The sequence below is a fragment of the Mesoplodon densirostris genome, chromosome 6 (genome assembly GCF_025265405.1).
Source record: "Mesoplodon densirostris isolate mMesDen1 chromosome 6, mMesDen1 primary haplotype, whole genome shotgun sequence".
Taxonomy (NCBI): domain Eukaryota; kingdom Metazoa; phylum Chordata; class Mammalia; order Artiodactyla; family Ziphiidae; genus Mesoplodon; species Mesoplodon densirostris.
This window is the reverse complement of record NC_082666.1, coordinates 1,129,144-1,150,094: the sequence shown is the minus strand read 5'-3', so window position 1 is coordinate 1,150,094 and position 20,951 is coordinate 1,129,144. Positions and strand designations below refer to the sequence as shown.

General features: G+C 61.5%; 1 protein-coding gene across 1 annotated transcript; it reads left to right on the top strand.

Annotated features, from left to right (window-relative positions):
- The first annotated feature begins 306 nt into the window (after positions 1 to 306).
- On the top strand, positions 307 to 20,092 carry RABL6 (RAB, member RAS oncogene family like 6). Its single transcript, XM_060100439.1, has 15 exons — positions 307 to 672; positions 6,349 to 6,483; positions 7,779 to 7,826; positions 10,094 to 10,146; positions 11,106 to 11,197; positions 11,302 to 11,442; positions 11,987 to 12,092; positions 13,626 to 13,729; positions 15,851 to 16,170; positions 16,374 to 16,524; positions 17,391 to 17,606; positions 17,688 to 17,910; positions 18,243 to 18,414; positions 19,249 to 19,304; positions 19,412 to 20,092. The coding sequence occupies exons 1-15, from the start codon at positions 543 to 545 to the stop codon at positions 19,607 to 19,609; spliced, it is 2,145 nt and encodes a 714-aa protein (XP_059956422.1). The 5' UTR covers positions 307 to 542; the 3' UTR covers positions 19,610 to 20,092.
- The last annotated feature ends 859 nt before the right edge of the window (positions 20,093 to 20,951 follow it).

Here is a 20,951-nt window from a genome sequence, read left to right as displayed (position 1 = left end):
GTTGGGAAGTCTGCGGGGAAGTGGGGTGTTCGGTGTGGATCTGGGTGCAGGGGTAAGAGTGAGTAGGGGGTCCGGGCGGGGATGCGGACGGGGGTCTGAGCTGAGCTGAAACCCTGGGGGCAGTTCGTAAGGCTGGACTGCGGAGTCCAAAGCCCCGCACCTGCACCGCCCGGCGCAAGAGCGCACCTCCGCGCGCCACCCGCCCGTGGCCCTAGCAGCGACCCGTAGCCGCACGCCCCGCGACCGCAGCGCTCTGCGCACGCGCACCTCTCCGCGCGCCGCACTCCAGTGGCCCTCGCGGAGCCCCGTAGCCGCGCGCCCCACCGAGCCGGCGCCAAGATGGCGGCGCTGACGAGCGCAGAGCGGCCGCGCCGGGGTCCGCGGGGGCCGAAGCTGATCCTCCGCGGCTGAGCCCCTGAGCCGCCCTCGAGGCAGGCGCCCGGTCGCCGGGGCCCGGGACATGGTGCGATCCGCGCCGCGCCGCCGCCGCCGCTGCCGCTGAACTCGGGAGCCACGCCGGGCTCGGACGTGGGAGCGGGAAGATGTTTTCCGCGCTCAAGAAGCTGGTGGGGTCGGAGCAGGCTCCGGGCCGCGACAAGAACATCCCGGCTGGGCTGCAGTCCATGAACCAGGCGCTGCAGAGGCGCTTCGCCAAGGGGGTGCAGTACAACAGTGAGTGTGGCCCGACGTGGGGTTCCTGCGGGGGCACGTGAAAAGTGGGGGCACGGGTGCAGCGGGCGGGGTCCGCAGGCCCCGGCCGCGCCGTCCAGGACTTGTGGTAACCGAGGCGGGCCTCGCCCGGGAAGCACTGGGGGGCCCGTCGCGCTCCGAGGGCCTCGCCGTCTGTGTGCAGGTGAGCTGAGCCCTTACCTGTGCCGGGCACGTTGCGGGTGCCCCAGGGGCGTTCCCTTGGAGTTGGGAGGTGATGCGGGTCGGAGAGGAGGTCCTAGAGGACCCCAGGGCCAGAAGGTGGGCTCCTCGGCCCGCGGCGCTCCCCTCTGACCTGTGGGTCATTCCCGAGGAATGCTGGCACGATGGGACATTCGAGTGAAATTGGTCTAGGCGGCTCCTGGTGCGTCTCCGGTACCCTCACTGGCCCAGGTGACCTCGTCTGAGAGGAATTCTTACATAACGTGGGGAGAGTCTGTGGTGTATGACGCTTTTTAAAGGGCGGGGTGGAGCTCTCCATCCATGAACCGTGGGGTCACCCGCAAGAGAAGAGAGCGGAGGACTCCGCTGGCTTTGGTAGTTGGAGCTGTGGGATTTTTCTTTGTAGACTTCGAACCCCGTTTGAAGACGGAGTGTCAGCTACGCCGCACGTTCTTGCCTCCCCCCCCCCCACCTTTTTTTTTAAAGAAGCATTTGTAAGGGATATATTTAGAAAAGCTCCAGAAGGCACAGGCTCTTACTTGTTATTGTAGAGATTTCTTTTCTCCTACGGGAAAGAGGAGTTATTTACCAGATACCCTGAAAGCCCAGGTCGTTTCCAGTCCTCAGTTATAAATTATGTAAATTGTGTATCTCCTAGAGGCTGACCGTCCTCTTGACCTCTTTAAAATTTTTCCATCTTGCTCGCTTTTTGCTAGCAGTATTTAAAGATTTTTTAATGTTGTTCTCTGCTTTTAAATTGTTTCCCTCTTTAAGTATTTCCATATATTGCTACAAGATACTGGACATTCCTCCCTTTGCTACTTTCAGTCTCTGTGATGACCCATATTTCAGTAACAATGTACCATATTAAGAAACTGATTGGAAAGACTTTGGGTTTAAAAGAGGGATCGTTTTGCATGTATTTTACCCAATTTTGTGTGTATTTCTCTCACATTCCAAGAAGAGAATAGTAAGTCAAAATACTCATTTACACAAATCTTTACAATCCACCTTTGGTTCCCTTATTTAATTTTATTATTTATGGTATTATTTTTTAAAACTTAATCTTAGTCCTTTGGAAACTAGACCTGAAAAATGTTCACCTTTGGAAAAGCACTCCCTGGCGGGCACACCCCCTGGTCCTGGGTGGGCGGGAGTAAAAAGTAGAAAGGACATTGGAGTCCTTCCAGAGAAGAGACCCGCCTCAGGAACTGGGGGGGGGGGGGGGGGTGCAGATTCTGATCCAGAACAAGATGAATGAAAGGCGGTGCAGTTGAGAGAAACGGGGTGCTGTGCCCACAGGACATTTCGGGGTGATGCTGCCCCTGTAGTTGGCTACTACTGCAATTTTGAAACTTTAAAATTTTTTTATTAGTCAGTAGAATAGAACATTTCTAATATTTATTTCCCAAAACATCTTACTTAGGGGAGCAAACCAGCAATATGATAGTTCTAGACTCAGGACTTTTATGGGTAAGAATTGATGACTGTCTCTTACAGAACCTCGTCCTCCTGGGGCAGATAAGTCATTTTCTTTTAAATTGCTATGACGATGAGAAGTGACACCCATGCGGAGTCCCAGCATACACGTCCCGTTTAGAATCAAAACCCAAATGAGACATTGGACATTGTCCATGGTTTGGAAGTCATTCGCGTGTAAAGTGGAAGGATGCTGCCTGTGTTGGGTCCAGTGAGGGAGCACCTGTCTTGTGCACTGCGTCCAGACTGCCCTTGCTCCAGGCTGCATTCCTTACTGAGAAAGCCTCCAGACGCCGGGACAGCCAGAGTCCTGGCCAGTCGGATTTCAGTGCTAGAACTTAAAATGGAGTTAAACACTTCCTTGCCAGGAAACCTTTGAAAGGTTGGTTTCTGGGTAAGAGAGCTTTTTCTTTCAGAAATAAACAGCTGTGTTTGGCGAACTATTTGACCTGCCCCAGCAGGGCCGATTTGCAAATTCCCGAGCCTTTGGTGCCCGTGATCTGCCACGTTTTCATTTATAGGTTTTCCTTCCCTAGCGTTCATTTACTTAGCAAATATTTACTAAGCGTAGATCAGTGAAAACCCAGACGCCAGTCTCTGCCTTGTGGAGCTTCCATTCTAGTGGGGGTAGAAAGGCAGACTGTGGGCACCAAACACGACGAGGAGGTAACCATATAACCCATCTGAAGGGTGGAGGAATGGAGCAGGGTGGGGGCTGGGGTTGGGACTTTAAGTAGAAGGTCAGAGCGGGCTTCGTGGAGAAGGGCCAAGGGGGTCACAGTGGAGCGAGATCAGGAGAGAAGCACGGGGGGCCAAGCCGCGGAAGTGCGGCCCTCACACCATCCTGGGCACTCTGTGAACGGGACACCTTAGAGGGCTCTGAGCAGAGGAGCCACTGCTGCGGTGGGGGTGAGGGGCTGCCCAGGAGGAGGTGGCCAGCTGGGCGTCTGTCTAGTGATCCCTGCTGGTGGTACGGAGAAAGGGCATCGTTGGATTTCAGTTGTGCCTCCTGCAGAGTGACTGATTGCATCAGTTGCATCCAAGATAAACCATACTTTTTTTTGTTGTTTGAAAATACAAAAAAAAGATTCCCTATCTTGCAGGAAATGTGTGGCAGTGAGTGAATCACTGTTGAACCAGGGAGTAGGAGAGATTCTTGGGTCCTGGAGTAGATCCCTGTGTCCTCTGCGTTGTATCTTTACTTAGAATAAAAGAAAGACGTAGAATAGAACAGAGAGTTATTCTGTTAAGTAAAACGTCTGGCATGCCACATGCTTCTTAAGTAAAGGGCTCCGCATCACTTCTTGGGTCAATCTTAAAGGTTTTTCAGTGAATCACTTATTTAGCTTATCTGAGCCGGTGTCTAAGGTTCTGAGATTGATTTGACTTTTTAATTTAAAAGTAGAGGCCAATTCCTTTTTTTAATGGATGAAAGCAGATCATTTTATTTATTTCTGACGTTATACGGTTTCTTCTAATTAACTTTTTTGAAGAGTAAATTTCAAATTTTAAAAGGATTTCAGTTGAAGAGAGAGAAAATTAAGACTTTTCATTCTCAAAACAGAATAGAAAACAAATATCAATATATGTTAAAATTGGTAAAGATGTAAAAGAAGGAAACAGTTCTAAGATTATATCAAGACTCTGGACAGACAAGCCGTGTTTGAAAAAAGAACCAAAGAGACCCTCCAGAAATGAAGGAGCAGGTCACGAAAACAAAGAGCCGGCAGGCAGGCGAAGCAGCACAATAGCTGAAGGTGGAGGTGGCACCTGGCAGGGAGGTGCGGGCCCAGAACTGAGCGATGCCCATACACATGTGATCTGAGTCTCAGAAGGAAAGAATAGCAGGGATGGAGAAGAGGCAGTTACTGCAGAAGTGCAGGCTAGGGCTTTCTGGAGTTCCCAGAGTACATGAAACTCCAAGAAACCCAGAGCCAGGGCTTTCAAACTCCCAGAGTTGGACACATCATGGGAATTTCAGGACAGCAAAATCAAAGAGGAAAATTGTAGAAGCGACCAGGGCAAGCAGAGGGACAGCCGAGAGCCTGACAACACGCTGACGGTGATGGTGGTGGAGATGTTCCTGTGGAGAAATCCTGGTTGGCCTAGAAATCTGCACCAAGTAAGTGAGTGCGATTAAACCCCTCTCCAGTGTAATTGGACAGTTTCTGTGCGAAGGTTCCTGCTGAAACAAATCCCGGAGGAGGTCCTCCAGACAGATGGAGGGGGAGCTCGGGAGATGGAGGAGGTGTGCAAGGCACAGGTCAGCACGGAAATGGGTGAAAGAGCATCGTGACTACCATGGGTAGCGCAGAAGGGGAAGCCAGAACACTAGCGATCAGCGTGTAACCCACGATGGCGCTGACCAGAGCTGTGTTTACGTGGGAGCCGAGGACATGTATTAACTTCAGACTTTACTGCAGCAAAGGTGTGTGTTAAAAATTTAAGAATAGAAATAGATCTCAAATCTTCCAAATAAATACCAGGCAAAAGAGGAATAAAAAAAAAAAAAAACCTCGCCCAACAGGAAAGAAGGCAGAAAAGAGGGGAGGGAACCCCGGCAGTGACTGGAAATGATCGCACGTGGCGGAGGGGGTTACCCGCCTCTGTTGGCAGGCAGATGCACCAGTGAAAGAAAGACTGTGACTTGATTTCTTTCTGGCTGTGTGATGTGTAAGAGACACGTCCAACACATGATGGCATAGAAAGGCTGAAAGCAGGTTTGTGGAACCAAGCAGTGGGTCAGTATCAGCCACAAGGAAGCTGCACCCGTGGGGTCCTCGTGCTGGAGCTGTGGGGACTCACACTGGGTGCAGGTCAGACACCCGGCCGGGCGAGAGGAAGACTCAGCAAAGAGCAGGCGTCTGCACGCAGCCCCGCTCAAACCAAGGAGCGTTCCTAAAACCGTCAGTCCGAACAGACATCCAAGAATATGTACCATAAAAACCACATTCTGGGGCCACAGTGAGTAAAACTGGATAGGAATAACAAAAAAGTACAACTTTGGGGGGGAAACTTAAAAATATTTCTAAGTAATTTATGGGTCAAAGAAGTATTTGTAATCCAGTGATAATGAACAGCCCACACACTTGTGGTGGTCATGGACCTGAGAATACAATGTGAAAACCCAGGAAAAGAACAGGATAAACCTCAAGAAAGTAAGAAGAAGTAAATGACAAAGAAAAAAGCAGAAGCAAGTGGGTTTTAAGAAGGATCACTGGAGGCGTCCAACAAAACACACAGGGTGTGTGTACGTGACTGCTCAAGTAGACGAGCCTCTGGGAAGATTAATTAAAAAGACAAAACAAATATCCGGGAGGATGAAGAGTACACAGCAGCAACCATGAAGTCTAGAACATAAAATGTCATGGATGACTTTGTGCCGGTACATTGAAAACTTAGAAGACGGCGCCCTAGAGGATGACGGGGTGAGAAACACGGAGTCCACGCCGGCCCTGCCAGGTGCTCAGTGCCGGTGGGGGAGACGCTGCCCCCAGGCCTCCACATCCACACTCCTAAACACTGGCTGAGCAAGCAGAGTAGAATCCAGGCTTCCTGTTGTCACCCCAAATGTGGTCTTGAGGAGCCCTGCGTCCTGCAGAATCCTGCACCGAAGATGCCAGGGCTCTGGGAAAGTAGGGTAAGAGCAGATGTGGGAATCGTGGGGCCTGCAGAGGTGAGCACAGCCTGCCCCAACCTGCCCCACGGGCACCCGGCTCTGGACCACTGCGTTCCCAAGTGCAGAGTCCCGAGGTCGACCACCTGCCCCGGAGGAAGTCCGTCGGGGGCCTGGGGGAGAGCAGGGCTGCCGGTGCCCCGAGTGAGCGAACATGTGCCCATGGCCTCGTCCCTCCGGGGGCTCCCGGCCAGCCCACCTCACTCAGCTCTCCTGGCTCGCCAGCCACACGTGCACAAGAAGCCGTGCATGGACTCTCTCGGTGGAGTGAAAGTTTGCCTTTGCCTTGACTGTTTGCCTGATCTGTGCTTTCTCCCCCGCAGTGAAGATCGTGATCCGAGGGGACAGGAACACGGGCAAGACAGCCTTGTGGCACCGGCTGCAGGGCAAGAAGTTCGTGGAGGAGTACATCCCCACACAGGAGATCCAGGTCACCAGCATCCACTGGAGCTACAAAAGTGAGGGCAGCGGGGGTTGGGGTGGGGGGCTTCCGGGGGTCTGGGCGGGCACCAGCCTGCTGGGTAGGGGTTTTCCTCCCGTCGCCCTCCCCCAGCCTGGGGTCGTCACAGGAACACCGCACACGCATGAACTTGGGGGCTCATCAAAGCCGCTTTGGGGTTGCCCTGAAGTCCCCTGTCCCGCAGGAGACTCGGTCCACTTGGGGAGCGGGGCCAGAGGCCTGGACCTTCGGACGTCCCAGGGGCAGAGCCTCTGGGCAGGGACCATCCCGGCCACAGCGCGTGCTGGGCCCCAGCAGACAGAGGCCCCTTGGGCCTTGGAGCTCAGCTCTTGGCGGCAGTTGTGAAGTGCCAGTCCCCACAGGGTCCTGGGAGGGGGTTTGTTGGCAAGACTGCCTGATGGGCAGGACACACTTGGCGGCCACCAGGCCGTAGCCAGAATGGCAGGCACCTCCACTCCGCTCCTGGGGGACAGCGACCACGGGGCGCCCTGCTGGGAGGGAGAGAATCCACTCTGCGTGCTCAGGAGCCAGAAAGCAAAAGACCTTTGAGCCATTTTAAACATTCCTTTTCGTTAAAAAAAACATCCAGCGGGCCAACAGCAGGACACACGGGCCTTTGTAGAAGTTCTGACTCCCTCCTAGGGACGGCCAGGCCGTGACGCAGGACAGCTGTGTGGACTCAGTGTTGCCCTGCCCGCCAGCTGCACAGGAAAGCCTCACCCCCTAGGGCACCCCTTCCTGGTTTGGGGTGAAGTTGGCAGGGACAGCGCACTTCTTGTGCCCTGCAGCTTGGTGGCAGGTGCCCGGCAATTCCCCACCTCTCCCCTTTCCCCACGGAATCCCTGGGGTGGTGGGTGGACCCGCTGATGGCCCGGGCATGTGCACAGGCCCTGACGCCAGACTGGCCAATCCCAGAGCCTGCTCCCCTGGCCCCCCGCACGCAGCAGAGCAGAGACCTATGCCAAGGAGCAGGGGCAGAATCCCTGGAACTGGGCCTTCCCGCAGAAGCCGGGGGGGGGCCTGCGGGGCCCTGAGTTCTGGCTGGGCACGAGCCCGCCCCAGGGACCCTTCGGGACACGGGGTCATGTCAGCTGAGGAGGTATCCAGATTGTTCCCTGCCTTCCAGGGAGGGGGTGTCCTGGGCACAGCACCCGCCAGCCTGGGCGGGAGCAGGGGCCCTTAGGGAGGCGCCGAGTGGGGACAGTGACATCCGCACGGCCCCTGAAAGCGGCCCATCTTTGAAACCGGAAGTTCACACTGGCTGCTGATCTTACTGTTTTCCCCCTGTTTTAGCCACTGATGATATCGTGAAAGTTGAAGTCTGGGATGTAGTTGACAAGGGTAAGTCAGCTCCTTCTATGAGCGTGCTTTTCTCTTTCAAGCTCTGCTTGTGCCATGGAGGAGAACAGCTGCCCTCCCTCCCTCGCTGGCGGCCCCTCCCCTGCTGCCTCCTGGCGCCTCAGTCCCTTGACTCTGGCTCCTGGGCACAGGGGCCGTCGGAGGCCTGGCTCTGTGCTGACCGTGCCATCGGGCTCCGGGTGTGTGGTCCACGATGGAGCGCCCGGTGCTGACCAGTCGGGGCACCGTGGTCTTTGCTCTTGAAACACCTGTTCCACCCGCTTGAACTGAGCACGTGGCCATGAAGGGCAGACACGGACCACACCCAGAGGCTCTGTGGGACTGTTCAGGGAGCCCTTCCTGCAGCACCGTGGGTGTGGCAGCCCACTTGTTCCTGCCCCTGTGCCCAGAGCCAAGGGTCCTTGGCTTCTGAAGTGGCTTGAGCTTTCAGGGACATCAGCACGCACACAGACCCCAAATGGCTATGCCTGTGTGCACCAGGCGGGCCGGGGTTGGGGGCGTGGGCATGTTCGCCCCCAGTGTTTCATCTCATTCATTTCCTCCTTGCACCCAGGCCATAGGCCCCTCCTCTGTGATGCTCGTGTTCCTCCCTGGGGCCGGTGCCCTGTGTACACCATGGTCTGACCTCGCAGGTTTGACCTCCGACCCCCAGGCCTGGCCTCGGACCCCGCAGGCCTGCTATAGCTCCTCCCGTCCTTCAGGGACAAAGGGACGTTGTCTTCTACGAGCTTGTGATTTCTGGTGCAGGACACGCGCTCTCTCCTACACCACGTTCTTTGGAGGTGGGTTTGGGTTCCGAGGACCCATCGAGCCGGGTGAGGATGCTGCTGCCCTGAGCCCGAGCGCTACGCTGGGGCTACTGCCCCCAGGATGCTTTAAACCCCACAGGGCCTGGAGGGGCCTCGTGCTCCAAACTGTGCTTACACTGCGTCCTGTGTGCGTGTGGCCGGGTAGCACTACGAAGCAGCCCCTTGCAGCCCAGCCGCCATCCGGATGTGAGGGGGAGCCGTCGCTCGGGCCAGGCTGCCCTCCGTGCCCCAGCACATCCCGCACCCCTGCCCCCTCGTGCCTGGCTCCGACTCCCTGGGTCTGCACTCATTTGGGACGGGATGCCCATGTCCAGAATGGGCTCTGTCTTTGGCGACGGGACCCCTTCCATGCAGCAGCGTGTCGTGTCTTCAGTGGGGGGAACGGCCTCATGGTACAGAGGCAGGCACTGCCCTGTTCTGGGAACCTTCGAGCACCCCACTTCCCGCCCGTGGAAAGGCAGTGATGGGCTGGCCACAGTTCCCTGGGTGGCTGTTCACCACAGAGCTCCTTGCAGTGTGGAGAGGAGGCTTGCTCATGTGCTGGCAGCCAGGGGCAGGGGCAGCATTCCGTATGAGCGCTCCGTCATCTGGTCCCCCTCGGGTGGGAATCTTCAGAGTGGGAAGGGAAAGTGCCTTCTCTCCCACCCTAACTGGTCCCCCGTTGGACACGGTCCGAGGCTCGTCCACAGCAGCAAAGGGCCTCGAGTTGGAGGGGGGTGGCAGCGGCTGAGAGATGGTGCCCCTCATGGTGGGAGCGGGTGCGGCATAACTCTGGCTGCCCGGCCCTCCTCCCAGGATCACTGGCCCAGGTTCCGCTCTGCTCGCAGCTGGGCGGTGGTGGCACATCCTGGGCTTCGGCCACACCTGTCGGCAGTCGTGGTGCTCGGGCCTCGACCCTGTGGCCCTAGGCATCCACTGGGAGGGTGCGAGGTGGCCAGCGTCTTGAGCTGGGGGCACCTCCAGAGACGGGATCAGAGGGCAGTGAGAGGTTCTGGGAGCGGCTGTGGAAGAGGCAGGGGGCGGCCTTCTAATGAACAAACCCCGGTTTGTTGGTTTCGCCCAGCCCGCTGCTCTGAGACTGAGGGCCCCGGGACCCTAGGGTGACGAGTGGTCCTTCCTCCCCCGTCAGAAATGTCTGAGGTGGAGGGAAGGGAGGTTGGGCATGGGAGCTCTTACTGCTCAGGTGGTTCCACGGCTTCCTGGCCCCAAGCCCAGCTCGTCCACCCTCAGCACCAGCTCAGGGAGCCTCCGTGGCCTCCCTGGGGTCCTGGCCGTGTCCTACCCTAGGGTCCCGGGGGCTCCAACCCCAGCCCGTAAGGCACCTACTGGAGGTGGGGGCAGGGGCATGGGGGGCAGTGGGACGCAAGGAGGGGCTGCTACCCGCTCAGGCCATCCTTGGGCCCAGCATTTCCACCCCGTGACTTTGTGTCTTTTCTTAAGGAAAATGCAAGAAGCGAGGTGATGCCTTGAAGATGGAGAATGACCCCCAGGAGGTGAGCTGCGTCTGTTCCCACGTGGCCCACTATTTCGGGTGGGCGGTTGTGAGCAGGCATCTGTTCTTCAGGCCCCTCTGCCTCCTGCCTGGCCTGGCCCTCCTGAGGACTCCATCTGTGCTGGTGGACTCAGGTGGACTCAGTGGCCACTCCCGTGCTGCCCTTGGTCACGTAGGGGTGGTTGGGGTCACCTGAGCTGCTGCTCTGTGTCAGGGATGCCCGCCAGACCCTACTCGGAGTTGGGGTGACCTGAGAGGAATTTAGGTGAAGTGGCCAAATTTTATATCCGTGTTACAAAGGCCTCGGCCATTAAAAGCATAGGCATACCTTCAGGTGTGGCCCCGGGCACACGTGGGCGTGATTGTGGCTCCGAGAGGGCTCTCACCACGGCCGCCACCTCGACACAAAGAAGTCAGGGGCCAGCTAGCACTCCTTCCGGTCTGCAGAGCTTTCTGATGGCTTCCAAGAGCCCTTCTCTCCGGGTCCTCCTGTCCGTAGACGGCCTCCTGACAGCGGGCAGCCTTTAGGATTCCCTTTTAGGATAGGAAGATTCAGTGACCGCCTGGCCCAGGTCTGTGTGGTCTTTGTGGGCATGTTGCTACCGCCCCCAGCACTGCAGCCTCCCTGGTGTGTGTGCTCTGGAAGGTTCTCTGGGACATGCATCCTCAGGTCTGCGACGCATTTCTTCAGCTCAGTTGTCCCAGCGGTGGCGCGTCCGTGAGCCCCAAGGTCAGGACGCTGCCGACAGCCGATGCGGGAGACCCTCAGTTGAGGGCAGGCACGATGTGGCCTCCACTCCAGATAACCTTGCGTCTACGTTTTTTTTTCCCAAAATGAAAATAGCCATTGTCTTTTCAGTTGTAAAAGTCCTGTTCAGCCTTTCCCAGGAGATGGTGGGTGCTCATCTGTGGAACCTGGCCTGGGGCACCGTCTCTGAGGCCCGATTCCCCCATCCCTAGGCGGAGTCCGAGATGGCCCTGGATGCTGAGTTCCTGGACGTGTACAAGAACTGCAACGGGGTGGTCATGATGTTCGACATCACCAAGCAGTGGTAAGGGCGCTGGCCCGTGAGCAGTGTGCACGCTGGCCATTCAGCCACGCTTTGCCCGGGGGGCGGAAGCTAAGGCGGATCTCTCCCCACATGCGCCTCCCAAGGACCTTCAACTACATTCTCCGGGAGCTTCCCAAAGTGCCGACGCACGTGCCTGTGTGCGTGCTGGGGAACTACCGCGACATGGGCGAGCATCGCGTCATCCTGCCCGACGACGTGCGAGACTTCATCGACAACCTGGACAGGTGGGTGCCAGCTCGCAGGCGCGGCTGCTGCGGGTCGGCCTGTCCGCCTGGGACACTCCTGCTTGCGCCCTCCCCTGCCTCGAGCCCTGGCCGCCCACCCAGCTGCACGGCCCCGGGTCCCCAGGTGCTCCAGCTCCCCCGGCTTCCCTGCCCCACCTGGCCTGCACCCTGCCCCTCCAGGATGGGGACGCACACCTGGAGGGTGGGGTGTGGGTGGGCAGGACCGAGGGTGGGCACCTGGCTTCCTGGCACCGAGCAGTCCCAGGTGCCAGGTGGGGGCAGCCTCCCTCTATCGCTGAGGCCGGGGCCAGGCGCTGGGGATGGTGCATCAAGGTCCTGCCGGGGCAGGCAGGCAGCACCTTCCTGGTCCAGGCATCCCCTGGTGGGCGCCCGGCTAAGCAGAGCCCTCCTAACCTCAGGTCTCCGCCTGGGGACTATGAGCCCGTCACCCACAGGAGGCGACTCAGCCCTGCAAGGGGGTGCTGGCGCCAAGGGTGGCCCGCTGCCCCCGCCGTCTCCCACGTCTCCATGCTTTTCCTGACAGGCCCCCGGGGTCATCTTACTTCCGCTACGCCGAGTCCTCCATGAAGAACAGCTTCGGTCTCAAGTACCTGCACAGGTTCTTCAATATCCCATTCCTGCAGCTTCAGGTGAGCCTTGCCGGCAGGGTGCAGGGGGCAGGGCTTGGATCTGCCAGGGCCGCTGGGGCGCAGGGATGGGGCCCGAGCGGGCGGGCAGCTTGATGGCTTGGTTGGAGCGAGGCCATCAGGATGCCGTGTGCGGGTGCTGGCGGCCCCGTGATGGCCCACCCTGTCCCCTGCCCTTGCCTGGTGGTCTGGGACCTCGGCCTTTCTGGAACCACGGACCCAGCTGCGGGAGAACATGGGTGTCCCTTACACATTCTCCCCGGGAGCTGCGACCCTCTGCGCTGACCCCTGCTGGGGCCCTTGTGTGTCCGTCCTCCCCGTGGAGGTGCACTCGGCCCCGGCACCCAGATCAGGACGCCTCGGATCCTCCCTGTGGCCGTGCCACTGTGTCCCCGCTGTGGACCTGGGCCCTCTCTGGCGACAGGTGCCGGGATGGGCCCTAGAAGCCCCTGCCCTCCTCCCCCCACTGTGCCCTCCTCCCCCTCCTGTGCCCTCCTCCCCCCACTGTGCCCTCCTCGCCCTTTGCTGTTGGCGTTATCGACCCTCGTATTTGGGAACAGTTGTAGGTTTTCAGAGCGCAGAGCGTTCCCGTGCCCCGGTTCACCTTCCCGATTGCAGCCTCATGTTTCCACGGTGTTCCCATCAAGACCACAGAAACAGGCTTCGTCGGCACCTCCCGCCGGCCCCCTGTCCTGGGCCCCACCCAGCCCACCCCATACGTAGTGGTCACTCTTCCGCGGCTGCGCTGGGCTGTGACAGTTCTTCAGACGGGCCTGGCTCAGGGTCTATCTGACTTCAGATGGGTGATGGGCTTTCGTGCGCGAGACCCCAGAGGTGACTGCCCTGCTCATCACAGAGCGGGGACGCGTGTCACCCACACGGCTTGTCACTGGGGCATTGACCTGTGGTCCTTGCAGCCACAGTGGCTTCTGTTCTTTCTCCAAAAGGATGTAGAACTTACTCGGGCGAGCGGCTGTCTCTCCTTTCCTCTCGCCTTCTTTTGAAGAGACGAGGCCTCTGCAGGCCAGGGCAGCGGGCATTTTCAGGGTGTCCAGACCTCGCAGACATGCCGGTTGCCCTTTCCTGGGTGTTGATCCACGTCGCCTGTAGGAGTCCCTTTAACTTTCTGTCCAAGTAAAACGTGTACACAAATCACAGAAAAACACCCCCAGTGTGGGTTGGGGGGTGGCATCGGGCAGGATGGAAGCTGGAAGCTGCTGCTGCTGCTGAGCCTGGGGCTGGCAGGAAGCGTGTGTTTTTCAGCAAGTGTTGGGGCTTCTTATACTTTGGGGTACCTTGTGTGAACAGGGCGCTGTCTCTCTGGGCGGTTCGCTCGCATCACGACCTCTGCCCCTGGAGCCCTGCAGAGCAGCCAGGCATCATGCCCCCCTGGGCGAGGCCGTGCGGGCTCCCGGCTCCAGACACTCAGCTTGAGGTGGTTTTGTCCATCAAGGGCCAGCCGAGAGGGGCGCCAGGCTGAAGGGGTGGCTCATCGCAGCGACGGTCCCGGCTCAGGTGTCTGCTTCCTTTCCGTAGAGAGAGACGCTGCTGCGGCAGCTGGAGACGAACCAGCTGGACATCGATGCCACGCTGGAGGAGCTGTCCGTGCAGCAGGAGACCGAGGACCAGAACTACGACATGTATGTCGGCCGCGGCTGCCCTCAGCGTTTAGACCCTGCAGGCAGGGCTCTGCGGGCAGGTGACACGTGTGCCCTGTGGGCCAGGCCTCCCTCTGAGCTCGGGTGTGCGCTTAGCGGGGCCGCAGCATGAGTGCCACCCACCCGGGTAGATCTGTCCGCGCGGAGTTGTGTTGCTCAAAGAAATCGAGTCATTTCAGCTTTGACTGTGGTCCAGGCCCCACGGGAAGGGGGCGACGGTGGCTCTCTCCGTGCTGTCAGGCCTCGGCTCCTCCTTGGGAAGCAGATACCGGGCTCCTCCCGGCCCTGAGGATGTGAGGTTGGACACCCCAGGGCCCTGCCGCCCCCTGCCCACTGAGCACTTCGGGCCCGGCCTGCTTTCACCGGGTGTGACGGGCACACAGTGTGGCCGTCAGTTCACGGAGGTTCTTCTGCAGCTGCTGCCCCCAGACAGCTGCCTGCCTTGCGGGGGTGGAGGGAACACGGCGTGCAGGCCTGGTGCGGCTGTAGGCGCTCTAGCTGCCCGGCCCCCGCCTGCCTCTGTCCAGACCGGCCCACCTGTCGGCCACCTGGCGTGCAAAAGGGGGAGCCGCTGACCCGGCCACGTGTCCACCCCAGGCCCCAGCAAGACCGGCCACCCTGACGTTTTCCAGCCGAGGCCCCGTCCCTGTTTTGATGTATGTTTCCGAGATTGATGCCAGTAGAGAGAGCTCCTTGACCTTGGGAAGGCGTGTGGGGTGGGAACCAAATCTCCTGGTCCTTGATAGTGGAGGAAGGGGCGTTGTCCTGGCACTTCCAGCAGGACGGCCGAGCGGGTGGGGAGCAGCCCCCGGGCAGGCCCTCCTCTGCCCTCACAGGGTCTTGGGGCACCCAGAGCAGGTAGCAGGCCCGTCTGCCTTCCACAGCTCGTGGGGAAGGCCTAACCCTGAACCACCCCTAAAAACAGGTGCTTCCTTTGTTTTGTTGAATTATCCAAATGTTGGGGCTCGGGGGTGGGGAGCAGGCTGCTTCCCCACCCGTGCTCACGGCCTGGAGCACAGGCTCTGGCTGCAGCCCAGGCAGGACCCTCACACCTCCCAGCTTCCCCAGAGCGACTTGAGGAAGGGCCTTTGGGTCTCCCAGAGAGAGATCCAGCTGCTGGTCCTGGAACAGCAAGAGCGGGGGCAGCAGGAGTTATTCTGGGGGGCGGATTTCTCCTGCTCCGGCTGCCAGGCTGGCCTCGCCGTGGACGCCACCCTGGGGCTGACCAGCTCCTGCAAGGTGTCCCCTGACTGAGAGCTTGGGTGCCCGGCGTCACCGAGCATAGGGTCCCTGGGGAGGTAGCAGCTGGAGCTTCCCCCCAGCGCCCGTCCCCAGCCAGCCCCCGGGACCAGGGCACTGGAAGAAGGCGGCGCCATGTGGGGGGCTCGGCTGTGGGACGTGGTGTCCCTGCGACCTCCCCTGAGCAGCTGGGGGACCGGACGAGGTCTGGGATGGATCCCGCTCCCAGCCTGCGCCAGGACCCAGTGCCTTGCCCGTCCTTCTTCCCACCGCCCACCCCCTCACCCAAATACCAACCTAGAGGTGAGGGCGGCCGGCCCAGACGCCCCAGCCCCCCGGGACCCCGGCCCCCAGGCACAGGCCGGCTCTCCATTCCACACCTTCTGTTTGAAAGCCCACCCCACGGGAGGAAGGCCCTGCTACAGGCCTAGGTGACACCAGGGTCCTCAGCCAGTGGGACGGTCAGGCCCAGGCCGCCCGGGTCTAGGCCCCTCCCTGTCTGGGAGGGTTGCAGCCTGTCCCTGTAGGTGGGTCCGAGAAACAGGGTCAGGGGGCATAGGGCGGGGGCACAGCAAAGCCTGCCTGTCGGCACACGCGCACCCGCACACGCGCACCCCTCCCCTCGCGGGAGGAGACTCCCAGCCAGTGTTTGTGTTCGCACCTGTCACCCCCCGCCTTGGGGGTGCTTTCAGTGTTTGCCACCAGCCTGCGCTGGGAAACCTCCTGGAAAGGCAGGTAGGGGCTCTGAGCCTGAGAGCGAGGACACCCCGTCGCCACCAGCACAGCAGCAGCAGCCTCTGAGGGGCCTCAGAGGAAGAGACGCGGGGAGGCGGCTTTCTCACTCCTTGCCCTGTTTGCCTGCAGCTTCCTCGAGATGATGGAGGCCCGCAGCCGTGGCCACGCGTCCCCGCTGGCCACCAACGGGCAGAGTCCGTCCTCGGGCTCCCCGTCTCCTGTGGTGCCTCTGAGTGCAGTGTCCACAGGGAGCTCCAGCCCCAGCACACCCCAGCCGGCTCCGCAGCCGCCCCTCCAGGCCCCCTCGGCTTGCCCGGGGCCCCCCTGCCCCTCGGAGGCGCCGCCAGCCCCTGCACACCCCCTGGTCCCAGCCGCACCCCCGCGGCGCGGCATCATCTCAAGGCTGTTCGGGACTTCGCAGGCGGCTGAGGTGGCCCCTTCACCCCCAGGTAGGCCCCAAGAGCAGCCCTCAGGAGGTGGGCACAGGCATCCCAAGTGGGGCGCGGCCCTGGCTCCCTGGCCCCGGGAGCCCTTCTTCCTGCTGGGCAGGCAGCCCCACAGCCTAGCCGCACAGCATCCTGCTCGTGGCCCAGCCTGGGGTGGACGCGGCTGGGCTGGGCGTTGGGCCAGAGTTGGTGCCTGCTGTCCACAGAGCCGGCCCCAGCTTCAGAGGCCCCGGCAAGGGTCCAGAACGTGGAGGACTTTGTTCCCGACGACAGTCTTGACCGCAGCTTCCTGGAGGACGTAGCCCCCCCAAAGGATGAAAAGAAAGTTGGAGCCAAGGTCCCACAGGACAGTGACAGGTAAGGGCAGGGCCTGGGAGGCAGGCGGTAGCTGCTGCCGTCCTCAGCCTCGGCCCTCGGCCCGTCAGGTGTGGACTCTGCGGCCTCCCCGGCGCTGGGCAGGCGGAGGGGACAGGCACCCCATCTGGGCGCTGGAGACAAAAGCAGAGCTGGGCCTGAGGAGCTGAGGCGAGGGCAGCCTCACACCTGCCGGCGACCCGCCTGTCAGCAGCGGCATCTTCCTGTCAGTGACCTCCTTGGGCTGATGCCACCTGAGAGCTCTGGCCGGTGGAAGGAGGAACCCCGGGGCCAAAGAGCCGCTGTCAGCCTCTCCCCCGGGGGGTGGCCGGTCAGGGCCGCACGGGAGAGGCTCGAGGCCCAGCGCACAGTCCCTTCCCGGTGCTGAGCCCGAGTGAAGCCTGCCGCTCCACCTTCACCGTCACTGCGTGTCCCAAAGTGCAAAATACCAGACCGAAGCCAGCACTGTGCCCCTGCCAAGGGAGGGCCCCGGCATCACTGAGCCCCTCATCACCCTGGGCCCCACACCCCTCAGCCCACCACCCCACGGGAGGGCACCCGCTTCAGGTGTCCCCCTGCAGGCCCCACCGTGGCTTCCCGCCGCACGGGGGCATCCCTGTCCTCTCCTCAGCCCACCTCACGCCTGCTCTCCTGTCGACCTCTGCCCCAGCTCTGCTGCAATGTGGTGGGTCCCCTACACAGAACAGGCCCCAAGGCCACCCTTGAAGTGGGTCCCCCTTTGCTGCGTCCACGCAAGGGTGGACAACCCCGCCGTCAGGGCCCTTGCCCGGCACAGAGGGGCCTGGAGATCAGGGCGGGCGCTCCGTACCCCACTCGTGACCTCTGACTGCCCTGCCTGTCCTTTGCAGTGATGGGGAGGCCCCAGGAGGGAACCCAATGGTGGCGGGTTTCCAGGACGACGTGGACCTCGAAGATAAGCCGCCCAGTAGGCCCCTGCCACCCACGGGCCCCATCCCCAAGGAGCACAGCACTCTGTCCAGCGAGGAGGAAGAGGAGGTGGCGGCGGGGCGCCTCGAGGCCACTGTCCCGGCCCCCCAGAAGTGCTCTGAGCCAGGGACCAAACGGTGTGTTGGGGGTGGGAGGGAAGGGGTGTCCTGCGTGGGAGGGCAGCCTCAGGCTCCCTGACCCTCCTGTGTGTCCTGCAGTTCCTCCACGAAGGCCTCGAGGCCACACCAGGACGCAGCTCCCAGGGCCACAGAGCCCCACTGGCCAAGCGGCACCGAGGGCTCCTCTCTAGGGCTGGAGGAGGGGGAGGACAAGCAGGTGTCATCAGAGAGTGACCCCGAGGGGCCTATTGCCGCCCAGATGCTGTCCTTCGTCATGGACGACCCTGACTTTGAAAGTGACTCAGATGCTCAGCGGAGGGCGGTGAGGACCGACCTTGGCACCCACGCTGCCTCCGAGTCCAGGGCGAGTGGTGGGTGGGGAATGACGGGAAGGCACGGAAGGCACGAGAACGCGGCGGAGGTCTTGCGGGGCGTGAGTCAGGGCAGCCTGGGTGAGCCGGGAGAGCTTCCCCGCAGGGGGCTGCGTGTGCCGGGCCCAGCCTGCCCCCGTTCTGGGGAGGATGTGGCGGGGGGACCTCGGCGTCACTCTGGGTGAGCCCATGGGGCGGGGCCGGCGCAGGAGCCGCCTTACGGAGTCACGTGACAGGGAACTGGGGTGGGGCTCGGCGGCCCACCTGCCCGCTCCTTCTCCAGGGTGAGTTCCCGGTGCGAGAGGACCTCTCGGACGGGACGGATGAGGAAGCCGGCCCTGTCCAGCCGCCCCCGCCCCCCAAACCCCCTGCCCCCTCCTTCAGACTGAAGAACGACTCGGATCTCTTCGGGTTGGGGCTGGAGAACACAGGCCGCAAGGAGAGCAGCGAGGAAGGTAGCTGCGGGCGACGCACCTGCCCTCCCTCCCCATCCAGCTGCGTCGGCACTGGTGACCTGTACTGTGTCCCAGCCAGGGGCCATGTTTCTGACCCCCTTACCTGTGCCCTTGAACCTGGGGGCCCCAGAGCACAGGAGCAAGGTCAGGAGCTCAGGGGCGCAAGCAGCAAGGCCATCCCGCGGGGCCGGAAGCGCAGTCCCTTCTTTCTCTGTCCTGCTTGGGGTCCAGTTGTGTTCTGATGACATCCCAGGCTTTCAGGCCAGGACCAGGCTGGAAGGATGGGCAGCTGAGGCATCTGACCGAGTGGCCACACAGGAGGCATTTGGCGGTGTGGGGAGCACTGCTGCGAGCCCTTCTGGACCCTAGTCCGTCCGGCCCTGCATTGGTGGCCCTCCGTGGAAAAAGCTGGCATGGTCTCCTGGCTGCTGAGCCCCCGTGCTCCATGACAACCCTGGCCAGCTCCACGGTTCCCTGCCCCATCCCCAGCCTCCACCCTGGGCAGCTCGAGCCCAGCAGCGTCACCTGGGCCAGTCCTGGAACTACCTCGTCCCCAAAGTGGAGAGGAAAGGACCTTCCCGGGCCTGTCCTGGTGCTGAAGTGTCGGCCCGTCCACAGGAGTGGCTCCTGTTGCCTTTGTAGCCAGGACCCCACCCAGACCCAGGGCAGAGGCTTGAGGTGCTGGGTGTTCACTCTGGGCTGTGCTCACACTGGGACCCCGGCTCAGGGCCTCTGCTAGACCCGCCCACTCCCAGGCTCACACCAGTCCAGGAGGCCCGGGGAGGGCCTGGCCTCTGGTCCACGGGGAGCTGACGCTGCATCTTATCCGTGCAGATAAAGAGGGCAAGCCTCCCTCGAAGGAGAAGAAAAAGAAGAAGAAGGGCCGAGAGGTACGCACACTCCCTGAGCCCTCCCGGGTGCCCCTGGGCAGCGTGGGCCCCAGGGCGGGCTCTGCTCTCCCAGACCCCGGGTGACGCTGCACCCCCCCCCCCTCCAGGAGGAAGAGAAGGCCGCGAAGAAGAAGAGCAGGCGCAAGAAGAGCAGGGACCAGGCGGAGGACAAGGGCAGGGAGGAGCGGCGGCGGCGGCGGGGGCAGGGCACAGAGAGGACCGCGGTCGACGAGCTGGAGGCCTTCCTGGGGGGCGGGGCCCCGGGCGGCCACCTCCGCGGGGGCGGCGATTACGAGGAGCTCTAGGCCTGGCCGCCGAAGACCGCAGGGCGCTCCGCGTGTGCTGGGGGCGCTGGGCCTGCCCTGCGGGGAGGCGCAGCAGGCTCTGTGGGCAGCCGGCCCCCAGCGCTTCTCAGGGATGGGACTGAGGCCGAGGAAGCCCGTGAGGCTGTTTGCAGGGCTGGGGCGCTATTCCCGTCGCCTGCCCGGCCCCTGCTTGCCCTCGGCCCGCCGCACGCACTCACCCAGGCCCGCTGCATGCAGCGGCCTCCGCTTCGGCTGCCCCGGCGCTGCAGACCTCCGGTCCCCAGACCCTCGGGGCACCTATGCGCAGGGGGCAGGCGGCGCTCGTGCCTCTCTGGGGGCAGCTCTTTCCAGGCACAGCGACCGGCTTTGCACCTGCACCTGAGCTCGGGCGTGCGCAGGCCGAGCGGGGAGGCCCTCAACACTCATGTCCTTTTGTTGTCCTTCCACACCACTCGGACCATAAAACTCTCCTGTTTTACTGCGCATCTGTGTATGCTGCTCCTGCTGCGGGGCCCCTGCCCAACTGGGACGGGTGTCCACCCGCCCCCCCCAGCCCCCGGTCGGCGTGGGTGGGCAGGAAGGTCCTGAGCTCCCTACCTTTAGGCCACAGAGCCCTTTTTCCCTGAGACATGACTACTCTTGGGGGTAGGAAGTCTCAAACAGGCCCAGCCTTACATGTGCCATGCCCTATCCAGGTGGGACCAGCACGGCCACCATCCAGTGTGGCTGGTCCAGCCCTCTGAGGGCAGCTGTGTGTCCCTGCTCCCACCTGACACCCAACCCTAACCCCTCAGGCCGCTCCCCGCCAGCTGTCAGCAGGGCCCTGCCCTGCCCCAGCCCCACAGGTGCCCAGAGAACTGCTCCCTCCGAGGGCGTGGAGACTACGCCTGCAAAGGTGGAAGCGGGGCCTGGTGGGCGGGCCTCCCCCTCCCCCTCCCCAGTTCCTGTGCCTAGAGAGCTTCGCACCCAGGAGGCAGCGGGCCATCGGTCACTGGGCAGGTGTTGGGGGCTGGGCCCCAGATACCTTAGGGGCTCCCTTTAGCCCGGAGTTTGTGAGGTCGACTGTCCCTGTAGTACCCGCTAACGTGGGGGGCCACACTGACCTGAAGCTTGCCCAGGGCCCCTCATCTAACGGACCCACAGTGTGGCAGGTCCCGGCCTTCGGAGCCAAGGGCATCGGTGACCTGCTCCTCTGCCAAGCTAGAATATGTCCTGCTCAGCACCTTGTGTGGGAGGGGCCTGGAGGGAGAAAGTCACCATGCAGTTCATGGGTGTGCAGAGCTGCCCAGGGCAGCGGCAGCTTCTGGACATTGGAGGTAGGGAGCGCAAGAGCGTGCCCTTG

Excerpts from the sequence above, each read along its gene's own strand:
- RABL6 (XM_060100439.1), top strand. The coding sequence starts at position 543 with ATGTTTTCCGCGCTCAAGAAGCTGGTGGGGTCGGAGCAGGCTCCGGGC. Across the intron at positions 7,827-10,093 it reads CTGGGATGTAGTTGACAAGG|GAAAATGCAAGAAGCGAGGT; the intron begins GTAAGTCAGCTC and ends TCTTTTCTTAAG. Across the intron at positions 17,607-17,687 it reads TCTGAGCCAGGGACCAAACG|TTCCTCCACGAAGGCCTCGA; the intron begins GTGTGTTGGGGG and ends TGTGTCCTGCAG.